General features: G+C 42.0%; 1 protein-coding gene and 2 long non-coding RNA genes across 8 annotated transcripts in view; 1 reads left to right on the top strand and 2 right to left on the bottom strand.

Annotated features, from left to right (window-relative positions):
- The window catches only part of CNNM2 (cyclin and CBS domain divalent metal cation transport mediator 2), a 128,235-nt gene extending 125,096 nt beyond the window's left edge, over positions 1 to 3,139 (bottom strand). For 2 of the 6 annotated variants that reach the window (XR_001598037.2, XM_016154495.2), the window contains exon 1: positions 1,366 to 3,136. Coding sequence is in view for 4 of the 6 variants with exons in the window: in XM_016154495.2 (XP_016009981.1) it covers positions 1,366 to 2,986 (1,621 nt within the window). In the remaining 2 variants the exon portion in view is untranslated. Of the gene's footprint in view, positions 1 to 1,365 lie in introns of all 6 variants that reach the window. The other 4 variants (XR_001598038.2, XM_036223024.1, XM_016154493.2 and 1 more) reach the window with 4 other exon arrangements.
- A 152-nt stretch (positions 3,140 to 3,291) lies between these two features.
- LOC107515564 lies at positions 3,292 to 7,140 on the top strand. The gene is made up of 3 exons (XR_001598039.2): positions 3,292 to 3,539; positions 4,239 to 4,310; positions 5,974 to 7,140. It is a non-coding gene; the product is annotated as an uncharacterized LOC107515564 (long non-coding RNA).
- Positions 7,141 to 7,417: 277 nt separating this feature from the next.
- LOC107515565 lies at positions 7,418 to 10,136 on the bottom strand. Its single transcript, XR_001598040.2, has 2 exons — positions 8,787 to 10,136; positions 7,418 to 8,201 (listed from the first exon to the last, which is right to left on the bottom strand). It is a non-coding gene; the product is annotated as an uncharacterized LOC107515565 (long non-coding RNA).
- Between the last annotated feature and the right edge of the window lie 7,128 nt (positions 10,137 to 17,264).

The following is a 17,264-nucleotide window of genomic DNA, read 5'->3' as shown; positions in this document are numbered from 1 at the left end:
AGACAGGAAAATGAAATTAGGACAACCACACAACTCTATGAGTATGTTCAGATCATTACATCCAACGAGCTGTGTACACATGGTCTTTTTCAGTGGAAAGAAAGACCACTATCAGTGATCAAAATGCTCTTTGAAGAAGGAAAACTTAGTTTTAAGGACTATCAGGTCATTAAAGGTTATGCAGACATTTTAATATATGCACATGCATGAGCATCATAGCAATTAGAAAACCCAGTATCCCTTGGTTTTCAAATAACACTAGCTATTTACTGGAAACTTTTTAAAAGCAGAATTTCAGTCATAATAGTATGAGTTGCTATTAATCTGTACATTACATGGTAAAACAAACAAACAAACAAAAACCACCATGCAAGAAAGGTGAGCACCTCAGACTCTGAACTCACTTCTCTTCCTTATTAAAACTCCGTGGAACAATGAGCGCTGACTTGGAGTCATACTGCAATTTAATGCACCAGGTGATCAAGGTTAAAAAGAACACTTTTACACCAGAAAGACTCAAGAAATAAATAAACCATAATAGAAGGATTCATCTCATTGTTAAAAGTTGAAGCTTTCTGCCAAAATTGCACTTGGTTTAAGAAATTTTATTAGTTGTCAGGTAAATATAAACAAATAGCTAAGAAAGCTAGACAAAATATAGCCTAGTAAAAGGTTAACTTACCTCTAGTCTTTCTGAGTTACACATTAATAAAAAACTTCAGCGTTTAAAAACCCCTCTTTTCTAACTAAGGCAAATCGCATCCAAATAAGTGAATTTTTTTTGGCGATATTTGGCTTATCCCACCCCTTACCATCAAAGGCAGATCTCAATTTCCCCCACAGGTCACCAGACAACCAGGCACAGAAGCTATTGAAACTGCACTTCCAATCTCTGAAACTTCATTGAATGTTTAAGGACGAGAAAAAGGATTGTGTTGGCTTTAGAAAAGTTGTTAAAATATTTCCCAAATGCCTGCGATTAGTACATGTCAACTAAATGGCATAGCATGGCATCAGCCGCCTCTCCTTTCATCTACCCTCTCAGAACCCGGCAATGAATGCAGTAGACCCCCCAAGACCAGAGACCCGGAAAAAGAATCGTGCACAGAAAATAGGAAGCCTGCTTTTTTGATATGGGAAAAAGCAAGTGATGGCAGTTTTGTGCTTTTAAAGAATCTAGAAGCGCTTACTAGTTCAACCCATCCCCAAATCCGCGACGCCTTTCAACTTTGCAATTAAAAAAGAGGAGAAATTCCAGTCAACTCGGCTTGGGGGGGAGGGGTTGGTCTGAGGGTCGAGAGCTCAAGCAGGGAGAAGGATGTAGAGAGAGAAAGAGCAAGCCAATGAAAGACCAAAATTTCCCACCTTTCTTAAATTCTTCCAGCATAGCGTCCAACTTGGTGTCATTGAAAACAAAGTGCAAGGGGTGGTTATAAAATTTAGTGATGGTTTTCAAGGGAGTACAGTCATCTGGATCCACGAAGGCCAAGTCTTTCACAAAAAGGAGGTCCACGATGTTGGAGCGCTCCCCCTCGAATACCGGTATGCGAGTGTAGCCGCTCTCCATGATCTCCGACATGGTATTGAAGTCCAGAATGGCTTCCCCAGTGATCATGAAGCAGTCCCGGAGCGGGGTCATCACGTCCTCCACAGTCTTAGTACGGAGCTCCAGCGCCCCTTGGATGATGTTCAGCTCCTCCTTAACGAGGTCGTTGTACGGGTCTGTGACCCGGAGCATCTCTAGCAGTTTTTCCCGGTTATAAACTGTGCCTATCTCCTGGCCCAGGACGCAATCCAGCAGCTTGCTGACTGGGTAAGAAGCGGGGAAGGTCATCATCATGAAAAACTTGGTGAGGAAGATGGTGTTGGCCCCCACAGCCAGGCCGTGACGAGAGCAGATGGCCTGGGGCACGATCTCCCCAAAGATGACGATGCCGATGGTGGAGACCACCACCGCCACCAGGCCTGAACCAGCGATGTCGTCGAGCAGGATGGTGAGCGTGGTGTTGACCAGCACGTTGCCCAGCAGCAGCGAGCACAGCAGGTAGTTGCCCTGCCTGCGCACAGGCTCGATGCGCTTAGCGTAATTCTTCTCCTTCTCGGTGCCGCAGTTCTGCACGATACGCAGCTCCATCGGGTCCAGGGCCATGAGCCCCAGGTTGAGGCCGCTGAACATGCCCGACAGGCACAGAAGCAGCGAAATGAAGATCACCTGCAACCAAAAGGGCAGCAGGAACTTCTTCTCCTCGCCCACGATCATCTTGGTGTCCTCGCCATCGTGGTAAATCCAGGTGGTCTCGGCCCACGGGGGCGGCGGGAGCCCGGCTACTCCGGAGCCGCCCTTGCCCCCGACGGCGCCACCCGCGGACCCCGGACCGCCGGCGCCCAGAGCTGGAGTGGACAGAGATGTGCACAGGTAATAGGACTTGCTCTTCTCCATCTTGCGCAGTGGTTTGATTTCGATCTCAATGATGCCCGAGGTACGGCGGTTGAGAATGATATGGGGCAAGATGATGATATCTGATGTACGGATGCCGCAGCGCTGGGGGCCGCTGTCCGGCTCTGGCGGCGCGGGGCCACCCAGCCCGCGCTCGCCGGGGTTGTGGCGCCGCCGCTCGTGCTCGGTGAAGGCGATGCGGGACCACGTCTCGTTGTTGATGTTCTGCCCGTACACCCGCAGCTTGACCCGAGTCCGCTCGCTCACCCGCAGCGCCCCCCCTTCCATGAACGACACGTCGTTCGTGTCCTCCAGCCGCAACCCGATGATCACCGTCTCCTCGTTCTCGCCGGCCGCTGCGCAGCCTCCCGCGCCACAGCAGCAGCTCAGCAGTAACAGCGGCAGCAGCCGCTCCGCCGCCGCCTGCAAGACCCCCCGGCCGCGGGCACTGAAGCTGCGGCGCGCCGCCATCTTCCAAGTGGGCAGTGCGGCGGCTGCCTGCCCGTCCGCCATCTTTACTTCGGGTTCACAAGCGCCACAGCCAATCATAGGGTGGCTGCTGCAGCTGCCGCTTCATCCTTCCCACTCGGCGGCACGAGTATAGGCACCGGCCCCTGGACGAGACTGCAACCGAGCGTCCGCACCCAGTGCTCAGCAGTCCGTCTCTCTGACTGACACTGACTCGGCCTGGGCCAGCTAAGGAACCTGGAGGCTCGCGGGAGGCGGGAAAGGGAGGGGAAAGCGCCAGCCGCTCCCGCGAGAGGCAGGCAGAACAGCCAATTACGAGCCGGAGCCCGCCCTCCCAGCCAGGGGGCTGGAATGGGGGCGTGGTTGCGAGCCGCACCGCAGACCAATAGCAAGGCAGGTGGGTGGAGAGATGAGAACCACGGTCCTCCTCAGCACGCCAAGTTTCCAACTGAAAGGCGCGTGACTCTTGTGTATGTGCGAGGGGAGGAGGCGTGGCCAGCCGAGGCCTCAGAGCCAGTCACAGATGAGAGCTGTACGAAAGTGGGCGGGGCCTTCTGTCCCGCTGCCATTGAAAAGGGGCCGTCCTCAAACCCGCCGTTCTCTTTGGGGCCTCGGTAGCAGATCCGGATCTTAGGTTCGCGTGCTTAGACTTTTGTCCTGTAGCGCGAGGTGGCCGGTTCTCGCTGCATCGCGTTGCAAGCTCAGCGTTCAATGTCCTTGCAGAGGGGGCTGCGCCTTCCTTTCCTAGGAGCCCAAGAAGCCAACTAGGGACAGCTTAAGATACAGTGTCCTAAAATGAAGCCGGGCACCTGCCGCGCCTCCCTCTTCTACTCGTGCGCGCCTCTCCTCCCGAGATAAGCAGCAGCTAGGTGTCCCCAACACGGCACGATTCGCTCTCCTGGAGCTTCTCGCTTGCACCTATAGGTCGCGAGTACTCTCCAGCTCACGGTCAGGTGGCGCCACCTGCCGGCCTCATGGGCACCCTGCAATCTTTCCAAAATAAGTGCGAAAAGTGGGGAGGTTAGAGTTAAGCAGTTTCCCCATCTTCCAAGTCATAGGAATCCCTCGTATTCTCACTGAAAGTATATATTCCATGGATCCCATTCCATGCTTACTGAAAGAGTAGGAGTGTCTCCAAGACACTCCCCTGGGAGACTGTGCACTTGCTGTCGTTTCCTGTGTCGAGGACTCTCCCCAGATGTCAGCCTAGCCCCTTAGTTCACCTCCTTCAAGACTGCTCAAAGGCCACCTTTTAAAATTAGTAAACATTCTCTGTACTCCGTCTATGCTTTATTTTCCTTAATTTAGTTTCTTATCCGTCTCCTTCCACTAGAACTTGAGCTTCCTGAGGGCAAGGATTCTGTCTATTTTATTTACTTCTGTATCACCAAAGCCTGGAACAATGGTAAGTATTCAAAACAATAAAACAATATTTGTAGAATATTAAAGAAATTAAAGAGTTTTTATTCTGATTATTTCAAGTAATGTCTCCAATTCTGCTTCTGGCCCTTCAGTTTCTGGTGATGCTTTCTCCCATCCCCAATTCTCATACTGCTATATTTGAAAAAATAAGCTCAGAAGTAAAAAAAAACAAAACAGATTCGCAAACTTGGCATGCATTTATGAAAAGCATTATCGAAGTTTAGAAGAGAAAAAATGTTGAGCTTTTTGGAGATAATTGACAAAGGTTAAGGATAGATATGGTCCTTTAAATCAGCTGATTGAAAGTGAAACCTTTAATTTCATAAAAAGTGTGAGTACAAGTGACCTAAGAGGGCAGATGATTAAAGGCTCACAAATGCTGAATGTACGCTTTTGAAATTAGCGTGCAGAGAAGTGGGTGAGGGAGAGCTCACCAAACCTACAGATGCTTCCTGTGTGTTTCAGAGTACGCTAGAATAGTCAGGGAAGTGTGGCATTCAGCAATTTAGAAGCAAGTTAGAAATTCAAAACGTCATAGCAAAAATGTTAGAAAGGACATTTTACAATATAGTTTAAAATAAGCCATGCTCAAATTCACCCAGGGAATTGCAGAGTGGTGTTTATTTTAGGAGGGGGTTCATATTCTTCATGTACACCCACGACACAGAGCAATTTAGATAAGTACTTTTTCCTTAGCGAGAGGGATTTTCCTTCAAGTTTGGAGGCTTTTTAGTTCAAGGAATTGCCCTCTCTTTAGAGAGAGACTGCTGCTGCGGAATCATCGTGACTTCCAGGGGATTCCAGTCTGTCTACCTGGAGGAATGGAGGGCAAGGGCAAACTTTGCTTCTAGGGATCACTTTTTAAATCTGGAATAAAAAAATTACAGCAAAAACTTGAATTCTAAACATATTTCACCTCTAAAAAGGGCTACCAAAGGCCCAAGATTGCTAAATTGTTGCTTCAGATATCTAATCTTAGGTAGGTTCTGACTCTGACTTTACGTAAGTCATTTAGGTAAAGCCAGCACCTCCTAGCAAACTCCTTCCCTGACATTCTCTCTAATTCTCTCTTCCGTAATTCTCTCTTGCCATAATCCTTCACTGGATACTAAAGGGAAAGAACGACTGTTTAATTCCCTCATGTGCAAGGGGTAAATTCCCAGGTCTGCAAGGTCAGGGGTTTGGGGAGGCACTGCATCCAGACCTGAAAGTCTTTTAGAGTTTAATTTTAAAGATTGCAGGTAAAACACCAAGTGACTCTCTATGCACTTTGTTTCTCAATATAAAGCTCTAATTTTATAAAGAAGCTTCCACCGCCCCCCAGAAAATCTTCTAGTTGTAGAAAAACATTCAAAGTTATTGCCTCAACAGTGACATGTTAATTGCACCATAGCACCAGATCTTCTAAGGAAAAACAACTGGGCAAATGCTGGAGTTACCCAAACTCAAATCTGTTCCCCCTGAAGCAATGTTGTCTTTTTGTTTAAACACAGAACTCTTTTAGGTCAATTGAGAACTTTTCACAATAGTGGGCATGAATGAATGAATGAATGAATGAATGAATGAAGTTAGCAATTCCATTTACCTTCTCTAGAGAACTTTTCTGGCTTTTTATTTTGGACTTTCCTTGTTCTCTCTTTTTCTAGATATTTGCTGGACAGTGTCACTGGAGTAGGAAGAGAAAGAAAATCATGACTTTTTGACAGAATGAAAACTTCCTCCCTTGAGAAGGGTCCGAGTTCCTCAAGGATCCAGAGCCTGGAGTCTCAGGAGGGTGTGAGGGAGCCACCAACAATGCAGGTTGCCCCTTTCCACTTCCCACTCTGACACTTCCTTTCTCCCTGGGCAGCCGACAGCACCCCACTCTTCCACCGTCCTTCTCCCAGAGAGCCTGACCCTCCTGAACCTCCCATGGGGAGCCCCAAGAAGTCTCCTGCACTCTGTGTTGTCACCCACTTCCTTCTTCTACTCTCCCCTTGATCTTCTGGGCAACTCAGAGAAAAAGGTCCTGCTGCTACAAGTCCATCGTTTCTCCTGCAACTGTGGGATTTACTAGAATCTTTTAGGATGTGCTTTCCAAGCCTCCAACTCAGCCTTGGACCAAACAAAGATGTAAGAAAGTTTCTGAGCTCGATTATCCTTACCATTATGATTAAAACACTCAGCCCAGGTTGTGATTTTAGGGAAACTTTTCGCTTGCCTGGTGTTTAATGTTGACCCATGTGACTATTGCCCATTTAAAAACTCTAAATTTAAAAACTGCATTTGGGGAGCGAGGAAGAAATGGGAGATAAGAATGACTCCCACAGGGAGATGGTAACTAGGAATGGGACTGACTGCAGGGGGAAGAACAGGTTCTGAATGTCCAATTCTGAGCCTCCCTGAAGATTCAGACCTACATGGGTCTGATACCAGAGCTTTAATTTATGATTAGGAGTCTAGTCAAAAAATGTCAGTTTCCCCATACCAGCTGAGTTCATTCCCATGGTCTTTTTTCCACATCCTCTGAAGTTGGAGCAAAAATTCTACTCCAATAATGAGTCAAACTCCCCATGTATAGACAAACAGTATGTCAGATCTCAGTGGAAAATATTCTATTTTTAGTTCCTCTGAGATACCTAATTTTTTGTTTCCTTTTAAACATCACTAAACTGAAGATTTAACTTATTTCTCCCCATTTATTAAAACCACATCTCAAATCTGCTTCCCCTTTAATTTTTAAATAAAGTTTCCATTTTACTTCTCACACCATTTCTTTTTTCTCTTATTCATTCATTCATTCACTCAGCTAATATAGAGAGGGTGCCTTTAAAAGTTTCAGGCAAAGTACTAGGTGTTGTGGCACTGTAATATTGAATCAGAGGTTACCCCCAAAAACTTACTAGTAGGGAGATTAGGAAATATGTACTAAATAACTACATAATACAGGATAGAATATCCAATGTCTTAAAAAGAAGTACGAATAAAGTGGAGGAATTGAAGAAAGCTTCATGGTCTTGACAAATAGATTTTGGATATGCAGATGTAAGATCTATTTCAAGAAGGCTGTCTTAGTCTGCTTGGACTGCCATAACAAAATATCAGACTGGGTTGCTTAAACAACAGATTTATTTTCTCACAGTTCTGGAGAGTAGAGGTCTCAGATCAAAGTCTTGCAGGGTTAATTTCTGGTGAGTGCTCTCTTCCCAGTTTGCATTCAGCCCTTTGTCCTCACACCGCCTTTTCTCTGAGCCCATGCTTGGAGAGAGAATACAAGCACTCTGGTGTCTCTTCTTAAAAAGACACTAATCCTATTGGCTCAGGACCCCATCTTTATTATCTCATTTAACCTTAGAGGCCCGTCCCCAAATATTGCCACACTGGGGGGTTAGGGCTTCAACATATGACTTTGGGGTGGGGACAGAAATATTCAGTCTATGACAAAGGGATTCTAATGGAGGAAAGAGCAGGAGGAGGAAAAGGCATTCTAATGGAGAGAAAAGTGTGAGGTGAGGTTGGAAAGGGAGCAGCATTTTTGGAACACCATGTGTTCAAATTTGGTTCTGTATTCCTTGAAGAGCAACAACAAGAATAACGTTGGAAAGTCGGTTGGGGTTGGTTCATGGTGGGTTGATTGCCAAGTTTAGGAGTTCGGATTTCATTCAGTAGGCAATGAGGAGCTATAAAAAGTTCTAAGTAGAAGAGCTGTGTACTAGGAAGATTAACTGCTAGGGGCCAGTGCAGTGATGCTGGGCCCTGCCATTTAGGAATTTATGGAACTTCTGCCACTCCATGTGGAAAAACACCTTCATGGGTCACAAAGCACTTTCTCGTATCCTTCCTCGGCTGACCTTCACAATTAGGACTATGGGATACACTACTTCTTCAGCCACTTCTAGGACAAAGAAACAGAAATAACTATCTCATGCCACAGGAGTGCCAGAAAACAGAGAGCGGACACCACACCATCTGTCCGGGAATCACACCTGAATCACAAGTGCTGCCACTGTGGTCTATACAGTAAGCATGAATCTCAGAGTGAACATAAGGTTTCCCAAGATGACCTAGAATCTTGATCATAGCTCAGATTTCCTGATATATTTTTCAAACTTTAAAAAAAAAATTTTAATACAATAAATATGTATAAAAGTGCATAAAACACAACTGTATAATAGCTCACTACACAACTTATCATCTAAAACAGAACTCATTTGAGATGAAAAATGGTTCTATTAATAATTAACCTAGTTTAAGGCTTAAACTGGGACAGTCCCAGGCAAAGATTATATTCATTTTATAATCATTTACAACGGTAAAGGAATCACCCCTAGTCGAGCAAATCCCTATGTATCCCTTTTGGATCATATGCCTCTCCTCTGCCCTAGATGTAACCATCATCCTTACTGTTATAGTAATCATTTCCCTTTTTATTTCTATATTTTTAAATTTAGGAATTCCCCTTAAGAGAGAAAGGACAAACCTTGTAATACAGTAGTACAGGGGTCAGAAGACCTAGTTCTAGTCTTGGCTCTAACACTTAGATTGTACTCCCATCGTGCAAGTCATTTAAATATCTTCAGCCTTGGTTTTCTCTTCTGTAATGTTAGAAAAAACAGCATTGCAAGGGAGTATTAAGGGACTTATTTTAAGTCATGAAATAACTTGGGGTATTTAGCTCAGTTTATGAATCCTCATCACCACGAGAAATCACCATTTTTAAATGGTTGCATGGGCTTCACGGGCTTCTGATACATAATTTAAAAGCGAAAATTAAAATACCTCCTTCACAACATTTCCCTGGTTAGAGCCCATTGAAAGGAATAATAAGGTTAATAAGAAAAAAAAAAAAATAAGGACAGTTAATAAAAGATTAACTACTAAGCCAAGAAGCCACACAAGTCCCTCTGCCCTTGCTGTGAAAACCTTTCCTCTTTAGTGACTTGACATTTTGAGGATTTGCTTTCCAGAGGATGCCCATTTAATATTCACAAAGAAAGTTATGTGATGGAAGCTTGTTAACTCTGAGAACAGAGAATAAACTGTCCAGGCCACCTCACCTGACACAATTAGGCTCTGAGTCATATGTCAAATTACCATAAGCAGCTCCAACACTCTCTGTGACCTGCTGGAACATCCCTGCAAATCTCCAGGTGACTTTTTTGGCTTCTGCTTGTAATGAATTAAATATGTAAGTCAGAGGCATAGATTAAGCCATCAACCTTCCATCATTTGAACTATAATAAAATTTTTAAAAAATAAAACTCACTTATAACTTTGATGAAACCGTGCTATCTCTAGTCCAAAAACAGGGCTACGAACTCGAAAAGTCAATAAAGTTGACTGGGCAGGGACGGTGGAGAAGGAACATGCCCTGCCTGAAAGGGCCGTGACAGCTGTGGCAGAAATGCGGCCAGCATTTCCAATCTTTTAAGAGAAGCCAGAAATTCACATTTTATGTAAAACCCGATTTATAAATGTGTGCAACTAATTCAGTTTTTAAAATTCTGTTATTGATCTGGAATCTAGACCCATAAATCTGTTTCTAAGCCTGGATGGGAACTTAGAGGAATGAGTTCAACACCCTCATTTTACAGATGGGAAAAGTGAATCCTAAAGTAAACAACTGATTTTCCTACGGGCAGGTAATGAGTTCAGCAGCAGAGCCAAATCTAGAAAGATCTGCGTCCTGCCTGACTTTCCATTCCATGAGTGAGAAAGTTAATGGCTTTAGGCCTAAGGGATTTTTTTCGTTAGTTTATTTTTTTGTGCTAAACTTTTTATTTTTTCTTTATTTATTTTTATGGTGACATTGGTTAACGAAATCCAATAAGTTTCATCTGTACACTTTAACAGTAGGCATATATATGTTTGCACTGTGTGTTCACCTCCCATAGTTAGATTTCTTTCTGTCACCACATATTTGACCCCATTTACCCCATCTACCTCCCTCTTCCCTGCTACTCTCTAGTAACCACTAGTCTATTGTCCATGACCACGAGTCTCTGTTTGTCCTGTTCATTTCTTGCTTTTAGGTTTATATCCCACATATAAATGATATATGATGTTTAACTTTTTCTGTCTGGCTTATTTCACTTAGCATGATTATCTCGAGGTCCATCTATGTTGTCGCAAATGGCTGTATTTCATCTCTTCTTATGGTTAATATTCCATTGTATATAAGCCTAGTTTTAAAAGTTAGTAGATCCAAGTGTGGCTTACAGTGCACCCAGAATGTTATCAGTTTACCATTTGTTTTTATTCTTTCTGGCTTCTGGGCAACGTATGTGAGGCATTGTGCTATTAAATGAGGCAATAGAGTAGCATGAGGGCAGGGCGTTTTTGTTCCAAATTGATTTTCCCCTCACCTGGAGCATAGCACTGCCACATGGCTCTACTAAATGAAAGGAGGGGCTAGAGTGTTCCCGTAGGGGAACAGGATGGCCGTCAGTCCAAGACAAGCAAGGCTCACTCAGCAGGAGAAGACTAAGTACAGAACTTACATTCACATAACACTCCCATTAACCTCAGTGGGAGTTGTGCTTACAGGAATTGCAGGATCAGCAGTTGAATGGAGACTGGAATGAAGCCGTAAAGCACAAGTCATAGGTTGTTATTAGGATTGTTTAATTCCAGCTTCATATTTGCAAAAGACTTCATTTTTATAATCGAGTGAGATCTCCCTCTAAAGACACTTAGGGCAGAGTCTACAAAGGAACCCTTGTTTAGATTCAAATTGTGTGTGGTTGAAGAAATTTGGCAAATCACAGAGGTTAGGATAGGTGCCAACAAAGTTTAGAAAATATGCTTAGCTATTTTTGTCCCATTGGCCCACAGGGTTCATAATATTTGATTGTTAGTGGTCTGTGCCTAGGACAGTACCTCGTACACTGAAGTATGTATTTAATTAATATTTAGTGAGAAAACAAAATAATGGATGGGTAGGTCCACAATCCTTGCCAGATTGATTTAGCCGACCTCCCAACCTAATAAGGCAGAATTAGTGACTACCTTGGCTGATTCCTTGGAGCCATCCAAGGAAAGAGTCGGAGGAACAGGTTCCGCCGCTCTTTTGGCACAGAGCTACACCCGTTTTAGCCATGCATGGCTGGAGGTGGAAATGAGGGTCCCTGTTCAGGCTACTGCAGGGCCTTTCCCAGTAAGTAATCTGAAAAGCCTCGGTAGGCTTCCATGATTTTTAAATAAATCACCCCCTGCCCAGCAAAATGGACTGAGAATACTAAATTTGATATAATGATCAATTAAGAGAAAAATCTGCTGCTTAAACTCTTAAAGTTCAGCATCTTTTGAAAAGGCTTATGACTAGGGAAGAATTAGGCCCCGTTTTTGTGTCTCCACTGTTAGGGAACATGTTAAAATGCATAAAATGATTGTGAAAGGTTAAAAGTATATAATCTAGGTTCTGGGTAAATGGGTAGTTGCCATAATTCTTTAAAACTTTTCTGTGTATTTGAAAAACTATCATAAGAAAATATTGGAGGGAAAGTTGCCCGCTGTCAAAAGAGCTATAGGCAGCCTCCTAAACCACGCTCTGACAGCAAAAGAAGCACTAGTCTTCAGCAGGTCCTGACATCACATGCTGGTAACAACCATCTAGATCTAAACTAACAATAATCGAAACAAGGTGCCATGTAGTCTTTCAAGAAATTTCACACAGTTGAGGGAACAAAGGCACAGAGATGTTAAGTGATGTTCTCAAGGCCAAAATGCTAAGTGGCAGAGTTGAGAGCAGAAAAAAAAAATACATTTGGCATCAGTTTGTAGCTCTTAATCTTCTTTCCGTATTGCCTCTCTCTCCAAGGAGAGGTATCCTCTCTTATAAGGGTTTTACATTCCTAGTTGTATATTTTGCCTATTTTAAATATTTAAATAATTATTTATGGCATTTTTTCTTTCTGGGCAAAACGTATCTACTTTAATTTTATATTGTCTAATACACATATTTTTTTAGATTCTAAGTCAAATACAATTATTACAATGTATATTTTTGTTGGAAAGTCATGTATAAAATATGTTATTAAAAAAACAACATGAATCTATATATTCTGGTCCAATCTTATCACTCAGCATCTTTTTTGGGGAACTAAGAGTTCAGAATGACAAGTGAAAGGCTAATACCTCCTTCCCCTAAATTCGGAAGAGCTTTTAAGCCAAATAATCAGAAAACCCTTTCTTTTCATCATTTCCTCTCTAGTAGGACAACCTTGAGCTCATGGATAGTGAAGTATGCTTAACCCCAGCTGTACCATTCTAACTAATGCTGCCATTAAATTAGGTTATGACTGGGTAAATATTGAACTCTACAAGAAAACACTGTTTGGAATCAAGTTCAGAGAGACAAACAAGGCTTAAAAGATATCACCCAGTCCTTCCCTTGGTCTGTAGTAGTAAGTCAGGGTCGAGCTGAACCCATTGGTAATCTGAGAATTTCTCCATTTTCAACAGCTATATTAAAAGAGAAGTCCATCTCCGTAGAATCCATCCTGATGTTTCACTAGGCCTAAACATTCTCATACCCCTAATTTAAAAAAAAAAATCTCTTGGGCCATGACAGCTCCCCCTTGTGTTTGCGCACTGAGCTCAGGGCAACTGGTTGAAATTTTCATATTAAAACTCTTCATTGCTTGAAGATTATTACTAAGAAATGAACTAGCAACTTCCCATGGCAAGGATCATCCTTCCATATCTTCCAGAAAAGTCTTTAAGTACAACTGGACTTCAATTTATTTAATCATACTTGAAACTTTCCTTATTGTTCTTAATTTCTAATGATGTAATCTGCCTTGAAATATTCCTTAATCTTCTTCTTCAACTACTTTCCTAAGGTACCTTATAAAGGAAAAGAAAACCCACCAATCTCCTAGCTCTTCTTTTAAAAATTATCAAACTCTGTTCTTGGTCTGGTTAGGATTTACTATAGTAATCATTATGTTGCTATTTATTAGGATGACTTGAAGTCAAAAGTTTGCTAATTATTCATTACTTTTCTACAATCAATTGCAATTTTTTTTTAAGTATTTGGTTTAAAAGATCAGTTAAGAGTACTCCTACCAAATTTCTTTTGGCATGATTAGCACAATTTCAGTAGGAATTTTGTTTAATGAGCGAACATGCTAAAAAGTCTAAAAGTTGCTAAGCAGGTTAGAAGGAAGATGTTTTTCCTGAGACTCTGCCAACTCTTACTTCTGAGGCCTTTCGTGCCCCAGTGGGCAAGACTACTTTGCAGTTCCATTTCTCACCACTAGGTGGCACCAAAACATTGACTTAGTTAAGAGAGAAAAACTGCTTAACTAGTCCTTAGGTGATTTGCTGTGAACCCTTAGTTAATACCTTCTAAAATTAATTAACCTCTTTTTACCAGTAATCTAGAACGTGGTGGTTTTTTGCCATTTATTCTTTCTTATGGCTGTGCCACAGGGAAGAGCAGGTTAAACGACATGTGTAACTCCTTCCTCAGCCTGCCACCCAATGTCTTCAGGCCAGCTACAGTTTTAGCGGCTTTTCTCTTTGCGTCATGGCAGCCTCTAACAACACTGGGGGAACATCTGGACTTCATATCGTCAGACTCTTCCGCAAGCTTGAATAAATCAGTGATTAGAACCTGTCAAAAGGCAAATGAAAATGAAAGGACACGTTAAAGGTGTCTTGATGAACTCCAAAACTAATATTTTGGTGTAATTTAATTGATTTACCTAGAAGGGAGATAAAATTTTACAGTTGCTTGGGGTCCTGGGAGTAGCATCAGCCATTCAGTAATAAAAGTGGCTGCCTTTCTCTGAAGATTTTAATCAAGTTATTCTTCTGGAACTGAGATATTTACATGCTGAAATTTCTTCCCTTCTCATACTCTAACCTCCAGACGCACGTGTGCGAGACAAGGTAAAGCCCAGGTACCATGGCCATCATTAGCAATTGCTGATATTAAGATGTTGAGCTCAACAACAGCCAGTAAGATCTCAGGGCGTAGTGAGTGGAGTTTTCAAAAGAAAAAGATGGCAGTCTTTACTTTTCCTCCTGTCATCTCCAAATGGAACGCCTCATACGGCAGTGCCAGCGGGGCCACTGGAAAACCAGGCACAAAGGTAAGAAATCAAGAGTGTGACCACCCACCTTAAGTAATGAAAATGAATTCATTAAACCCATATTTATCCTCTCACTATTTATTGTTGGTCTCTACAAACAGAGGCGTATACAAGACAGGCACAAACTCTACGTTTATGAATGACAGACCATGGCCCATTCCCTTTAACTGAAATAACTTACTGATGGCCTGGGCCTCTACGACCCTCAGTTTCCACCTCTCTAAAATGAAGAGATCTGCCTGGATCTGGGCTCCCTAACAGGCAGACAAGCATCCAACAGGGACTCCCCAAGCCTGAAAGAGAGCTAGTGATGCCAGCTGATGATACCAGGCCTTCACATTCATTGTATTTCTTCCTCTCAATGCACTGGAATTCCTGGTCGGAAAAGTTAGCTTCTCCTCTTCTTCACCCAGGAAAATGATTTTCTTTACTCTTCTTCCCTCTCCACATCCTTTCTACTAATAGAAGATAGAGATATTAAATCACTTCCAAATATATATTCCCAGTCCTAAAAAAGATCTCAAGACTTAAAGGAGATAAAAGGTGAGACATCAATAAGCATTCCTTTCCAGCACCAAAATCCTGTTATTCTATGACAAGTACAAATATGAAGAGGTAGTACAGCATAGTGGGCAAGAATATCAGCTCTGGAAAAATACGTGGGTTCGAATTCATCACTTTCTAGCTGTGTGACCTTAGATTAGTAAATCAATCTCTCTGTGCCTCTATTTCTTCATCTGTAAAATGAGGATAATGAGATTTATTGTGAAGACTAAACGACATGGTGCCTTAGACATAGTAACTGTTCAGTAGAGGTCCCCTGTTGCTCGTGTCATGTATTATTACCACTACCATTAATTGAAGCCAGACAACACATAGTATGAATCCTCATCATGTCATTTCAGATGGCACAGTGTTATGATAATATAGTTTTTAATAGCAAGATATACATTACTTGTCAGGATTTAAAAAGGAGGAGGAGGAAGAGGAGAGAGAAGAAAGAAGAGAAAAAGAACTCTCAAAACAGTCATTATGGAGTCGGTCCTCAAAAGAGACTTCATCTTTCATTCCTCTCTCTTGCAACGACCAATGGGAAGATGTGAGTAGGAGCACATCCCTACACACTGCCTGTCTGAACTGTACTCAAGGGTTTATCATAAAAGTCAGCCATAAAAAAATATATAAGCATCCTCTCCCAAGGGTACAAGGGCATATTTCTAGGACATACCAGCTGTTTCATCCTTTAAATCTTCCTTCAGTGTCAATTATTTCTATTTCAAAAACTTGGAACTGCTCTAAAGACATTGGCACGTCTGCAGGCTGAAAAAAAAATAAGGCAGAACAGAAAGGGGACTCTTGGGATAAACCAATTCAAATACATATAATGTTACAATCCATATCTGAGGTTTCAGGAATCCACTGGGGGTCTTAGAACATATCTCTCTTGTATAAGTGGGGGTGGGACCACCATATAGGTAAATGTATAATATTCACATGGAACAGATCTTTCTAATCATAACATCAAAACCAGAAACCATAAAGGAAATTACTATGCAAAAATTGAAACTGCCTATTCAGAGAAAAAAGCAAATCAACGATAAAAGACATACTGAGAAACATATAACAGACAATATATAATAGACAATTTCTTATAGAGCAATAAAAAGAGTAAATATCACTCTAATGGAAAATGGTTAAAGGAATCATATAGGAAGTTCACAATGGATGAAATATAACTAGTCAATAGATACACCAAAAAGTTCAATATATGCAAAATAAAACAACAAATTATTTTCTGCCTATCAGACAAGGAAAGATTTTTTAAAAGAATACCTAATATTAGTAAGAGTACAGAGGGAAAGTATTCTTACACGTTGCGAGTAGGCATCTAGACTGATACACTCTCCCTGGAGGGCAATTTGACTATCTCTGTTAAAAGATTTTAAAATAAGTATGTTTAATTTGAATAATTTTTTTCCAAGTAGTTCTTAACCTTTTTTGTATCTGGACCTCTCTGAGAATCTGATGAAAGTAATAGACCCTTTCCTGAGAAAATACACACATACACATATAATTTTAAGGGGTTCATGGATGTTCAAATGTCCATTTACAGATGTAGCAAATCAGGAATCTCTGATTTACTGTCAGAATTGAAAAAAATGAAGTTATGAAATGAATTCAAATAATTTTATAGATACGAATATGCTAGAAATAATCTATGATGACCAACTAAAAGAATAATGATCTGTTTCTTGCCTTAGCAGTCTGTGGCAAGCATGATTTTTTAAATGGTTCTCTGTTTGAGGGTCGGGAATTGAAGCCAAACAAACCTTTGATTTGAAAGCAACTTCTCTCCAATTGGTTTGATCAGAAAATCTTGGTCAGATGGTGAATTCTTCAGATTGCTGCTGTTTCCTTGTCCGCTTCGACAATTTCTCCCACCTGAAAGGTGCATGAAAAACACATTTTAAGAAATGCTACTTTAGCCTCAATACAAGAAAAATGCCCAGAACTTTTACTAACGAGTGGCATTTCAGGATAAAAGACAACACTTTCTGACGCGAAATTCACTCATGTTCAGACCTTGCTGTCAGTTTCATGCTTATTTCTGGATAGAATTAACTAGTGTCATAATCAGTTTTTCTTTGGTGGCAATGCAGGAAAGGACACTCGTTGCTGCTCAGAGGCAACTATAGAAAACCACCTTATTCATCACTGCAATGAAGGCTTTGGACTAGTGGTTTTTAAAATGTATTTCCATTAGTCTCAGCGTGCCTGGGAAGTGTGGAAAGGGCCCATGCCGTGGGAACCAGGAGTGAGCACAGGAGACTCTGAGCTATACAACCCCTGTTCTCATC

This window comes from Rousettus aegyptiacus, unplaced genomic scaffold (genome assembly GCF_014176215.1).
Source record: "Rousettus aegyptiacus isolate mRouAeg1 unplaced genomic scaffold, mRouAeg1.p scaffold_m13_p_6, whole genome shotgun sequence".
NCBI classification, from domain to species: Eukaryota; Metazoa; Chordata; class Mammalia; order Chiroptera; family Pteropodidae; genus Rousettus; species Rousettus aegyptiacus.
This window is presented reverse-complemented; position numbering and strand designations above follow the sequence as displayed.